This window comes from Anomalospiza imberbis, chromosome 5 (genome assembly GCF_031753505.1).
Source record: "Anomalospiza imberbis isolate Cuckoo-Finch-1a 21T00152 chromosome 5, ASM3175350v1, whole genome shotgun sequence".
NCBI classification, from domain to species: Eukaryota; Metazoa; Chordata; class Aves; order Passeriformes; family Viduidae; genus Anomalospiza; species Anomalospiza imberbis.
In genome coordinates, this window is record NC_089685.1 from 57340283 (window position 1) to 57353695 (window position 13413).

At 39.9% G+C, this 13413-nt stretch overlaps 1 protein-coding gene across 2 annotated transcripts in view; it reads left to right on the forward strand.

The window, feature by feature from the left end:
• The window catches only part of CHST11 (carbohydrate sulfotransferase 11), a 154802-nt gene that overhangs the window by 59270 nt on the left and 82119 nt on the right, over nucleotides 1-13413 (forward strand). For both annotated transcript variants that reach the window (XM_068191036.1, XM_068191037.1), the window contains exon 2: nucleotides 6789-6874. In XM_068191036.1, coding sequence (XP_068047137.1) covers nucleotides 6789-6874 — 86 coding nt within the window. The remainder of the gene's footprint in view (nucleotides 1-6788; nucleotides 6875-13413) is intronic.

Here is a 13413-nt window from a genome sequence, read left to right on the forward strand (position 1 = left end):
AATGCTGTATAGATTAACATTTTTTTTTTAATTACTGGAAAAAAGTTTCTCATTGTTCATTAACAGGGAAGATGTTGTGCTAATTTATGCCACATGCAATGTCTGTAGGGTGACCAAGGATCTAAGTCTCTGCATAATTTCACCCAAGGATATTAACTTCCCCACTGTGCCCAATTAAATTCATCCCCATGCTAATCTGAGAACAAACAGGATAAAATACAAATTTGTTTCTGGAAAACTGTCTGAAGCAAAAAGGAATTAAATATCTCTTTATTCTTTGGAGGGCATTTACAACTTTGGTAATTAGTGATTAGAGCCAAGAAACAGACGTTGAGATTCATTTCCTTACTGTGCCAGGATTTATTTCACATAACCTCAACCATTTAGGATTGCTGGTCAGTGAAAAGGAGAGGAGCCATCTCCAGAGCCCCTTGGGGTGGCCCATCTCTGCAGGTGTGTCTCTCTGTTAATTGTGGGAGCTTAAGTGAGTAGCTTATAGAAATCTCACTTCCTAATATGAATTCAGAATGTAGCAACTAATAGGTTTGGTGGAAGTTTTTGGGGTCTTTGGCTCTACTTTTCTGGCCTGGAAAAGTGAAGATTGTTACTTTGCTGGTCCCTGGCCCCATATCTGGCAGCTTTCCTGATCTTCTTGGCTATAATCGTTTCACTAAGGTGTGATCTCTTCTTTATTTTTTTATCCTTTGCTTTTGTTGTATCCATTTTTGTGTTTCTCAAGCTAAGTAAACCCTTGTTTTTGTAGTTACTGTCTGGTGTAAGGTAAAATCTGTTCTCCATTGATAAACAGAAGAATTATCACATTCTCTGGGTTTAAGACTTTGGCATATTTATATACAATGCCTAATCTGATTTTTGCTTTCTAAAAATAGATCTCTCAAGCTCCAGGGAAGAAAGCTACAATATTGCCTTAAGAAATCAAAAGTGACCAGACAAGAGTTTAGTTATAAATCCTTTTACCTGTAGTCTCCAGATGAAGGACCAATAATTTAGTCTAAAATCCTGAGCTGAATGCAGCAAAGGCTCCAGATGTCACAAGATGTTGATATCAATCCATTGATCTTTGTGAACCCATGCTGAAGGATTAGTGTTCATAAATCATTGCCTGGAGAGCTTTTGCATTCACTCCTCATGTTCCTGGTTGCTGATTAAAAATTAACCCTTTCATACCATTTGGTATCCTTAGCCTGATTACTCAGTAGAAGGGAGCATAGGAATTTTAATGGCAATTGAAATGAGTTAGACTTCTTGTTGCTGAGTTTCCTATTTTGCCTGTGGTTTAAACTTGGCTGAAGTCTTGCAGAGCAAATTGTTGTAAATTATTATGGAAGACTCGTTTTCCTGAAGCAGAACGAGCTGTTTACTAATCACAAGCTTGTTCAGCATGATTTTAGCTAACTGTCGTAAAGGTATGAGGACAAGATGTTCCAAACTGAACAATAAAAAACCAAAATCAGTCCCAAACCTCTGAGGAACTCTGAGAAAGGGCTGCTTCCTTGGGTCACTTACTTCAACTCTGCCCTGAGTGTTACCATGCTTCAAGAACATTGGATGTGCAAAATGTTGTTGGATTGAACCTTGCTTGATTTGTATTTGGATATGACCAGCTTGCCTTGAGCATAATTCTTGCCAGTGCAGACAGAGCATTGTTTCATAATACCATTTACAGAAGAATGTTTACAATTGGGCTATGGATGTCTCACTGTGGTTAAGGTGTTTGGTGTAATATTGAAATAGGTATTCCAGTGCTTCATCCTCTATACCAAATAGAAGTGATTTTCTGTGCTGCTTTGGGGTCATAGCGGAAATGTATGCAAGAAAAAGCACGTCCAGGTCTTTAGCTGAAGAGAGTCTCTGAACTTTCAGTATAGGTATAATTATATATTTTTGCTTTGATTTAAAAATTCAGGAAGTTTATACGCAGTAGCTTGTGTGAACGTGGCTAGAGGTGGCAAAGGTGTAAGTAACCATTTTTGTGCTGCTAACTTGCCTCTACCAAGTGGCTGTGATTTTTCTGTCTAGGTTGGGTAGGGAATGTTTAGGTGAATGGTTGGCCCTAACCCAGTGGGTTACAGCTCAAGGAAAAGCTACTATGTTATGTACCTGCTGTTTGCTGTCCAGAAGATGTTCCATGGAATGCATTAACTCTGGCCTGAAATTAGGAGTGGTTGGGCAGGAGGAGAGTGATGGATTAGCTGGAGAGCAGTGTACTTCAGCCAAAAGAAGCAACCATTTTCAGCCTCTCATGCAGAAATCAGACCAAAAACGAAGAGAAATCAGACCAAAAAGAGGAATATATTGGGCTTGTTTCTTTCAAAAAAGAACAGAATCTGATCCTCAACTGGAGTCTCACCATACTGCTGCCAGTGCATACTGTTTCCTCCTCAGTGGGAAAACTTGTATCCCAATAGGAGCAATGAATTATGTATGTCAGCTTTAAGCAATGCTGTATTAGGGAATTTTGTTCTTTGTGCTTTAGACCAGTGAAATGAAAAGTTAAATATTAATATGTCCTCAGAACCTTTCTCAAATATTTGTAATATGAGACTTAATTTAAGAGGCAGTGAAAGAGGTAATTTTTTTATATTTGGCTTTTGTTATCATGCCAGTAATTAGAGTAGTCCAAGCAATGGAAATTAAATGTTGCCAAGTAGGGAAGCAGTTGCTAGACAGCAGCCAGGTACCTTTTAATATACAGAAGTCTTGGAAACTGGAGCCTCAGACAACTATGAGATAGTAGAATGGTAGTGATAGAGATGGGTGCTGAATGTAGGCACCCATCCTTGAAATGCCACTTGTTTGTCTCTCTCAGTGCTGAGGAAGGAGTGGCAGTTTTTTTGTGTGTCTCTTCCAGCAATGTCTCCTCTGGGACTTAACTCCCACACAGACTTGTGAGAATTGTTTGATTTGCCTTTCTGACACTGTGAGAAGGTCACCGTTACAGCTTTCAGTCTCAAAAAATCTTGGTTCCCATGATTTCTGCCCGACCCCCTTTCACTTTGTCTCGGTAGTTGCAGTGTTCACATTCATTTTAGGCCAGTAATCTCCCAATAGAAGTGCTACCATGTCCCATGTCTCAGTTTTTTGTAGCTCCTGATAGGGAGAGGCAGAATTTGTATTTATGTGGCTTCTTATATTCAGTATTTTCTCTAGAGGTCTCCAATTCTGGGATAGGGTCTTTGAAGGTTACCAAGTGCATTAGAATTGCCTTCTTGCCAAGGAGAGGTGACAGATTAAGCCTAGCTCGCATGTTTCCATGTGAATGATCTTCAGTATTCTTGTCCTAAGTGTGCTGTAACTCAAAGGTCAGATTCCTGCTCAGATTCTGGTACTGGTGGGTCTAAATGGAGTTTTCTGGAAGTTGAAGCTGTGCACAGATGCTTCTGTTCTCAGATGATTTAAAGCCTACACATGCCTCTCCATGTATGCATACGCAGCTGATTGTTGTGTTGATAAGCAGGGCTGTTTATCTTCCTCTTTTGAGAAATTGAAATTTGGTGCCTAGATAGCATCCTCTACAAACTTCCTTATTAGATTCATAACTAGTGGTTCCACACATATTTTAGCAAGATGAGCCAAGGCTGCATTTTTGACAAATCATTCCTGGGGATGGAACAAAGGTCTTGTTTTACAGCTCTTGTATTTTAGTAACAAATTCACAATTCATCCAGTTGCTCACACTCCTGGCTAAATTCAGGGAATTCATGTTCTTGCTGCACTTGCAGTATTAACACTACCCTCAAATCATTAAAGACACTGAATGCTGCTGATCTTAAAGATCTTTTATAACCTAGACAATTCTAAATTTCTTTGTCAGCTGCTTCACACTGTTGGTGTGCATGAACGTGATCTTTTGAACGGTTCTTGGAGCCATGCATATGCAGTACTTATCATTAGATTATAATTAACCATAATTATGTATGGAGATCAGCCCAAGCCATAAAATGTAGATTTAGATATTTACTATGCTAATAAGATTTGGTGAGGATAAAGGGCTTGATTTTTTTAAATTTTCACTTCCACAACGGTGTGACAGATACTTAGCAAAAGTGTTGTTAAAATTAGTAGAGCTGGAGTTACCCTCCATACTACAGTTCTTCTTACTGCAGATTGCTATAGGTGAGGTTCAGGCCCAAAAGGTTTTGTCATTGGCATAATGAAGCACTGCTTCAGAGAAGCTGAGATGGTAGAAAACATGTTGCAGGAGCCCTGAGAGGTAAGTGTGCCCACAGATATGCCAGAAAGTGTTTTGAACTATATAAAAACATTCCTGATAGTTGTTCACTTGAGGACAGTTGTACAAACAGTGCAGGTGGGATTTCTGCTGAGGAAATGGGAGTATTCACCTTTATTTTGATGCTGCAGTAAAATTCCAGGCACAAGTACTTTCCAGATGTGCACAGATGTGCTGTGTACAGTTGTATCAGGGAGTGCTGTTCCTGGCATCAATAAATGGGAGACCAAGTGCAGTGTTGCTATGCTAACCCCACAGTCTGATTCTAAAGACTTTATTGAAAAAACAAAACAAATTAAGTAATACTGGAAGTGATAAAATAGGCTGAATCGCCTCTATGATTAAGGCTCTACATTAGCATTTAGCTTTTGCTGGGGAGATAGCTTTTTCTACTGTGTGTTTACATCTGGAAAGAAATCTTTCATGTTGTGTAAATAATTTAATCTTTATTACTGTTACTGCTGCATATAAAGTGTTGATACCTGCTGGCTAAGTGAAGTAGGAAGGGAGTGATACACTTATGCACTGTACTTTTTACTGTATTTAATGAAAATGAAAAGTGAAATAACAAGTTAGGGAGCACCACACTAGAATTGTTATTCTTCTTAATTTTAGAACAAAGCATCAGTGTTACAGGACCTCAGTTAATCACAGTCTAATGAGCTGGATACACTAACATGTTCCCCTCTCCCTTTCCCCCTGCTGTGGTGTTTTAATGTGCTTTGCCCTTGAGTAGAAGGCTTAATTTTGGAAAGGTTTCTTTATTGAGGAAGGGGCTACAAAATGATTTTGAAAGCTTCTCTGGACACAGTTCTGGTACAAGAGCATGGATGGGGATGAGGTGGAAAGGAGCTCTGTAATTAGAATGACTGCTGGATGTCTCATATCCTCACTTGAACATTTTCTTCCTAGAATCACTTCCAAGCTTTGGAAGGTGACGTTACTGTGACATTTTTTTAAAGTTTTAACTTTTAAAACACATTGTAAGTTATCTTTTAAGACGGCACATTAGTGCAGAAATGGAGGAATCGCAAAACTTGTCTGCATGACTAAAATGCTCAGAATTTTATCAGGTGTTTAAATGTGTCAAATAAAATTATTGCCTCTACTAACATTACTGTCCTAATTGTGAAGAAAATTGAAGCCAGTTTGTTTACTGAGTACATCTGCCTCCTGCCACAAGACCTGTAGAATCTGGCCGCTTAGGATAAAAGCAACCCAGCACATTATTAGATAATTACTTCCTATTGAAAAATAGATATGAAGTGAGTGAAGGAATCAATTATGTTTCCAGATTGGACTGTGTACAGTTTTCTGTGGTTTGTATTACTTGATGTATCAATTATTATATTAGGCCTCAATATTAAAACATTACTGGACTATATTCTCTGACTTGGCTTGAAGCCCACGATGGCACGTCTGCAAGTGGTGCAGCTCATTGTTCTAGGACACTTCAATAGTTTCTGGTTACAAAATGTGGCAAGAGGTGATAAAAGCATGCCTGACTCGGCTTAACATGATGTTCCAGCAAGAACATCTCCTTTTTTCCTTTTTTTTGGTTATGTCTTTATCAAACGTTGATGAGCCAGATCTTCCCTTGCTGTGATGCTGGATGTGGGTGTCTGACAGCCTGATGCTCCTTCTGGAGTTCCCAGGGTGAGCTGGGGGCAGGAGAGTGTTAGCAGAGGATGACGTAGGCCATGTGAGAGAAGAAGAACAGCAAGCTCTTGTTTTCCTCCTGACTATAGAAGGTGGAGCTGAATGTATTCTTACTGGGTTTTATGGCCACAGAGGTCTAACTTGAAGGTGATGGTCTGCATCCCTGCTGGGGCTCAGGCCAACACCTCTCCTGAAAAATTTATCATCCAAAATGCTCCTTGATCAGACCTTTGACAAAGCCTTTGGTTTGAAAGCCAGCTGGTCTTTAATGGTCTAACACAGTGCATGATGTTCTGTGGATCAGTCAAATTCCCAGTTACAATATGTAAAACAAAATTGTGGCAAGAAGGGCAGCAGTGTTTGACTGTATTGTATTATGATATGGTATTGAGTGTGTTGGGTACTGATGAGTATCTGTTCCAGGAGAAACAGAAGAGTTAGGCCAAAAGCTTTAAAATCATGCAATTTAATATGAGGTTCCTGTGTACATCTGTGTTTAGGCTGAGAGAGGCTCAGACATTGCCTCTCAGAGGCTGATTATGGGAATCCATTCAACCCCTTCCGGGTGATCAGAGAAGCAGGTGTCTGGCACTGCAGAAAATTGGGTTGCTTTGGTCCCCATGCTTGAATTTTTGTGCACCCAAACTGAGAGTTGTTGCATAACAACTTTTACAACGGAGCTTTCATTTTCAGTAACTTCCACAATAAAGGATTAAGCTCTTGGACAATTGCTAGGGAAAGGAAAATCGGGAGTTAAGTGACAACACTGTCTATAATTCTGTGATAGGTCAGAAAATCTTTTCTTGCTGTAGGTATTGCAATTGCTTTCTGCTAGCCAGTGTTGCTAACCTGTAGTAATTTCAATTTGCCCTTGCAGTAATGCGTAGAAATCCGTTTGGGATGGACATTTGCTGTCGGAAAGGATCCAGAAGCCCACTCCAGGAACTGTACAATCCCACCCAGGTGAGTGTCTACTGGCTATAATTAAGCTTCCCAATCCAGCATACAGTCTCTTTCGATAATATTTACATCTGGTTTTCTTATTTACATGCAACAGCTGCCTTCATTTGGGAGAACTGATCCTGGAACCTGCAGGGTTTAGCTATAAAGTTCTACAGTTTGAGTTAAAAGCCTGATTTTTAAAGGCTTTTAGTCGTCTTAATGATGTGGACTCCTCCAAAATCTTTTCTTAGGTACCCAAAAGCCTTAAAAGGATACCTAGCTGGAAGCCAAGGCATTGTATTGACACAGACTGGCAGGGTGGGGTGAGAGAATGTGACATGATCTACATGACACAAGGAGTGCAGTAAGACTGTAAATTGCAATAATAATACATGAATACCATTTATATGACTTTCAGGTAGCCAGCTGCCTTTCTTGTCCTGGTCTATGGCTTGTATGGAGTCTAGACAAACACTGTAGCTCATGTTCTTCCTTACACTGTGTGCTATTCAACACCTGACTGTCTTGATGGGAGCTTAGGACCTCAGAGCAATAACCTCAGTTATTGCTCTTCTTGTGACAAGCAGCATAAGAAAACTACCTGAAATTCATGCTCCTGTTTGCTCCTCTAGATCAATTTATTCCCTACATGTGGACTGAATTGGCACATTCAGGAGAAGCATTTCCTGTTGGCAGCTGAGAGGAAGTGCTGCCATTGAGAGAAAATGCCAGCTGACTATTAAACATATTTATTAAAGTTTAACAACCGCCTATTATATATTTATCCATCAATGAATACATTGAGTTTTACTAAATTGGCTATTAGGGAAAGTGACTATCCCAGTAAATCTATCTTGTTAGATTTAACAAGGCAATAAATGTTTTAAATACTATTTGATTATGAAGAGACTCACTATATACTGTGCAAAACGAAGTCTGAGGGATTTAAAGTATTTACATAAAGAATTGACAGCAACCCAAAGATATGTGATATCGGTTATGAAGCACAGTAAAGCTTCATTTGCTTGTTAATGTTGTTTTTATGAACACAGGCTGACTTTCTAATTCAATTCAAATTCTGGGCATGGCTGGGAACATAAGTTTGTCACTCTGTTATACTGCCCTTTATTGACCATTATGGGAGTCAGCATTGCATAAATGGGAAGCGCATGCAGAAGCCCTGAAGAGGAACAATCCAGCGCTGCAAAGGAAAACTATTAGCATTTGCAGGTCAAATTTAAAGACTCTTTGCAGATGTTCAAGAGGAGAAGGAGAGGGAAAAGAGACTAGGTGAGTAATTAGTCTCTCTGGGGTCTGCTGTGTGTCAGTCAAGACCTTTTGCCCTTTAACATTATTGAAGGCCAAGCTGTAGGAAAGAAACATCCCCATTCACTGAAGGGCTATAATCCCAGAGCCCTTGCAAACTTGGACAACTGAAAAGATTTCCTGAGCTTCCTGAAGCAGGAGACATAGCTGGCAACTCCTTCCTTTCTGTGTACTCTGAAGAAGTGAACCGTTAGCATCCCTTTCTGGGCTCACCTGTGAGCCAGCCAATGTCAGTGTTTGAGGGAGTGCAGCAGTTCTGGCAGCTGATATTGAACTAAAGATGTTTATTGTTATTGAAGTTATTGATGTTTTTTATGCAGAAGTGTTTCCATCAGCTTGCTGATACCTATTTTTATGAAGCTTTTCATTTTTGTTTGTTTCTTTGTTTTTAGTTGGTGCTTGATTTTTTTTTTTTTTTGGAAGGGGTTTTGCATGCTGCCCTCAGTACCAGAGGAACAGACAAATGAGTGTATGCAATCTGGGAAAACAGTAACATGAAAAGGCAGTGAGTAGAGGCTGCCAGAGGAAACAACAGGTTGGAGATGACACCTAGAATACTTCATAAGATATATGGTTCATCTTTTTTTTTTTTTTTTTCCATTTGTGCCCAGAGAGGTCTCACCTTTCTTTAAGGTGGCAGATTAGAGACTGTTGTATATTTTGGCAGGAGGGTGCTTGTTCCTCAAGAGTTCACCTGTACTTGCAAGGGTGGGGGGATGGAGATCATGGCATTTGGAACAAGATGATCTTTGAGGTTTCTTCCAGCCCAAACCAATTTTTGATTTTACAAAGACATTTTTGGCCAAAATCTCTCTCTTACTAATCTAGGTGATGAGAACAGTTAGATCTTTAACCTCTGCTGTCAGAACCTGCTGGACTCCTGATGTTGTGAGTCCATGTTTCTCTCCTGGGTGCCAGTGGCTGTGTGTGCCATCACAGAAACTCTCTGGCACTCCGCTTAGCTGCCTCAGAGCAGTAGCAGAGCTGATTGAGCAGATATTTGAAGTTCAAAGTAATATGTGTAAATTAAACACCAAGTTTAGGCCACTGCAAGATGCCCTGAAGCTATGGTTTTGGATTACTACAAGCTAGGTGTAGCTGTGATTTTTTTAAAGGGTGGGAAACTTTAAATTTGAGATGTATTATGGGCCCATTCTGTCTTGCATTCTGTGTGCTCCTGGCTGTTCCCTGCCTGGGGAGATGAGAGTTTGGCCATTGATTGAAATTGGTGTCAGATAGGGTCAATGCCCACTGGGATTTCAGTTGCTGTAGTTTAACATGAATCAGGTTTTTCTACTCTGTGTTTAATATCAAGTTGCACTGCTCTCATAAAACCAGATGGAGACAGGTTGATTTACACCAGCTGAGAGTTCGACTGTGGTTATTTAATATGTTGACGTAGAACAGCCTCTCTGATCCTGGCCTGTTGTTTCCTTCTATGGAGTTACTTGAGTTGTTTGTAGATGCCATAATTTGTCTCTCGAATCTTTTTTTGGCCTTGTGAATGATTGTGAAAAGGAAAGAGAAAGGAAAGGGAAGAAGAAGAGAAGGAAAAAATAAAAAATAGTAAGAGTAAAAAAAAAATAGTAAGAGTAAAAAAGAAAGAAAGATTTGGCTTTAGGAAATTCAAATGTAACAATGATCTGAAGGTGACTGAATGGGTCATTTGGTGGTTTGTAGGAGCTAAATGTTAGGATTGCAGTCAGATTTTCAGAAGGTTAATCATAATTATTCCTATGTTGAGTGGAAAAAGAGAAGACAAATGGGTAGAGATAGCACTTGAATTAGGACTTGAGAAAGTGTCCATGACAAAGCCCAAGTGGGATTTATGCCTTAGCTGGGTGTCTGGCCTTGTGATTATTGTAAAAGTAAGAATAACACGTTTGCTCTTTTGCCTGTGGTAATAAAGCAGAAAATGGGAAGTGCATTTTTCTGTGTACAAAAGATTTCTTCTCTAGGGCTTTCACTGCAAGATTTTTCGTATTTGGCACTAATATACCATGAGGGAAAGAAAAGTCAATATAACTGAACTGGATTTACACTGAGTAAGTGAATTTCCAGGTTGTGGTCTCCTCATACACAGCAGGCAGTGTGCAGCACGTCTCAGACCCTATTATCTGTTGTTTTCCCTTTCATTTTTAGGTGGAGGTTTAGTACTAAGCTGCAGAGATACCAGTGGCAAGTTGTGAGGGCTGAAATGGATTGTTTATTTAATGAGTTTATTAAAAAGCCATATAACTATGAATGGAAAGAGAAGGAGGATTCAATCACACAACAAATGGCAAAGGAGAGAATCTGCATGTAACTGAACACAGATGAAGGGCCCTGCAGCAATGTGACACAAGCTCACATTTTATCTTGGGTAGATTTAGTGGGGTTTTTATTGCATATGAAACCCCAGGAATTTAAGAATGTGGGTAAACTAAATACTTGCAAGACCTTTTCTTAGAAGACAACATATACAACTGTGTCTTGTAATTTACGTGGCTGTGTACAGCCCCACTGCTCCAAGAATAACAGATAATTGTGGGTCAGCCCATGAGCTGGAGTCACCAGAAGTACAGAATTGGGTAACATTGCTCACACTTTCATGGTTAACATAGAGCTATTCGGTACAGAGAGTGTGCTGCTGAATTACAAGAAGTTTCAAATCAAAATAGAAATGTTAGAGGAATGGGAAATAATTGCATCTTTAATGTTAGATTTTTGTCTTCTAGTTGTCAAGATGAACATTTAATTCTCATTAAATGCAAATTCTCATTAAATGCAAATTGCTTAGTCTAATTGTCTAGACTTCTGAGAGGAACACAGGAGATAAAGTTCTGTATCCATCAGGATCCAAATCCAAGGATGAGTTTGTTTCAGTTTCTAGTTTGACATTGCCTAACTTATGATTCCACCTGACTGTTTTGCTAAATGTTTGCCTGTTTGCCAATTTCTTTTTGCCAAGGAGAGGTATTTCTAAGTGTCTGCTTTTGCTGTAGCTGGAGCCAGGTCTAGTGATTTGCTAAAACTGGTGAGTCAGAGCTGGAGACCAGGTGTTTGTTGCCTTTGCATTATGAAATTGTATTGGACTGCTTTGGTGCAGTCATTCCAAAATGATCCATTGCTTTTATTCTATTTTTTTCCCTTCTCTCCTTCCCATCAGGAGAAGGGAACTAAGTGAACTGTTGCCTTGCAGACAGTGTTTATACATCCTCGGTCTCTTCAGGCCACAAATGCTTTTTGGGAGCTGCCCTGTGATTATCTGTGGCTTAGACTGCCTGGATAGCATCAGCAAATCCCAGCCTAGTTCAGCCCACATCACCCACCTGGGTTGTAGTTTGCTATCTTCAATTGATTTCCACTCCCTAGGATGACTCTAGGGGCGTTACCCATTCCTGGACAGAGGTTTGTGGTGAGCTTTGTGGTCTGAGCTCTGTGTACACATCATCCACAGCATTTTGGATCAAAGGTTCCAGTGCTGAGGACCTGGTATTTCTGTCCTTAGTGAGCCTGAAGCTCTGAGCACTGTGCAGTTTGTTTCAGTGTGCTCTGGCTCCTCATTCTCAGGAGCACAACAGCCAAAGAGCAGGGCATTGAGTAGGATGAGAGGTCCAGTTCACCTGGTGGTTTGTCTTCAGCAGCAAGAGACCAGGCTACAAGAAGGAGAAACTCATGATACTCTTCCAGAGCACAGCCTGTGGATCATGAGTGTCCTGAGCCAGACTTGCATTTTTGTCAGCTATATCATGCAAGAAAAGCCTGAGCTGACTGACAATTACTATACCAGTCAGAAAGGGGGAGAAAAAAAAGTAGATCTCTAGAGTTACTTGCCAATTCCAGTAAGACAAGAAAATTACATCCGCACTGTGCACCAGTGCTATCCATTATTTTCTCTCTAGTTTTCATGCAGATATGTTCTGGGTTTCAGATTTCTTCCTTGCGACAGCCATATAGCTGTCCTGGGAAGTGAACTTTCGAATATGAGAAATAGTGCAGTTTATTGAAAGAACAGTATGTTAGAAGTTATTGATGCTTTGCAACCGAGTTATAAATATGTATGTGTCCTTTTCGAGGGCAAGAAGTGGTCCAAAGTTTCTACCAGTACTGAAAACATATGTTGTGTGATTGATGCTGATCTTTGTAGGCAAATCTGTACAGATGATAACAGCATGGTAAGTACGGCTCATAATCACAGTATTTGATTGATCATAGATTAAAAACTCCTTAATGGGAAAGGTACAGCATGGAGACATAAGGAAGAGCAGTTGATGTGCAATGCCAAACTTTAGGTACCTACTTCTGTTGGTAAACAACAACTTCATATGTAATTAGCCTCATTTGCTGCAGCAAAATGCCTGCTGATGAAAGAGGAGATAATTGATTTACTCCGTGGATGACTTCTTATGCAGAGACATTACTTACTGTCGTGCTTGGAAGTCATAAAACAGCAGCTGGCCTGGGATAAAATATTACATTAACCTTAGCAGAAAACTTGCACTAGTGAGAATGCTTTGTTATTAATTACTGATTACAAACGATAAGAGCTGGTTTTAGATGCTGAGGAAATGACTTGGGGAGGGGAAGGTTTCAGGTATGATGTGCTTCATAGATCATTCACTGTGACATGATGGATACCTTTGTAAGTCAAGAGGAATTAATCAGACAAGTATGTACAGTAACCACCAGCACTCAAGGCTAGAATTATCCCCAGGACATGCTCATTCAAGTTCCTGCAGTGCATTAGGATGAATTTTTGGGCACCTGTGTTTAATAAAAGACTTGTTACCTGCACAAAATGAAAGAAAATAGTGTCACTCAAAGTAGCTCAGATTTCCCAGATAGAAAAAAAATTAATTTCTCCAGTCTTTGATTTGTATTTTATTCTTTTGAGACCATGTAAGTTTTACTATAAAAGATTTCTGGAGGCATAAAAGTATGAGAGGAAAGGTTTAATAATACAAGAGACGTGGCCAAAACCAAAAGGGTTTTATGTGGCGGAGAAGAAAGAGGATAGCACAGCTTTTCAAAACTATCTGTATGCAATATGTGGGCTCTCTGTTAGACAAGCACTTGGACAGCTGGGTGGAGAGAAGACCTGGACTCCAGTACTTCAACCTGGTGCCATTCAGTGGCTATTTGTGTTTAGTTGTCTCCAAGTCAGACCTCTGGAGACCTGAACCATGTTGGTTCAGTCAAATGCTTGCTCTGAACTCAGTAATATTCAGATTGGACACCTTGCCTGCCTCTTT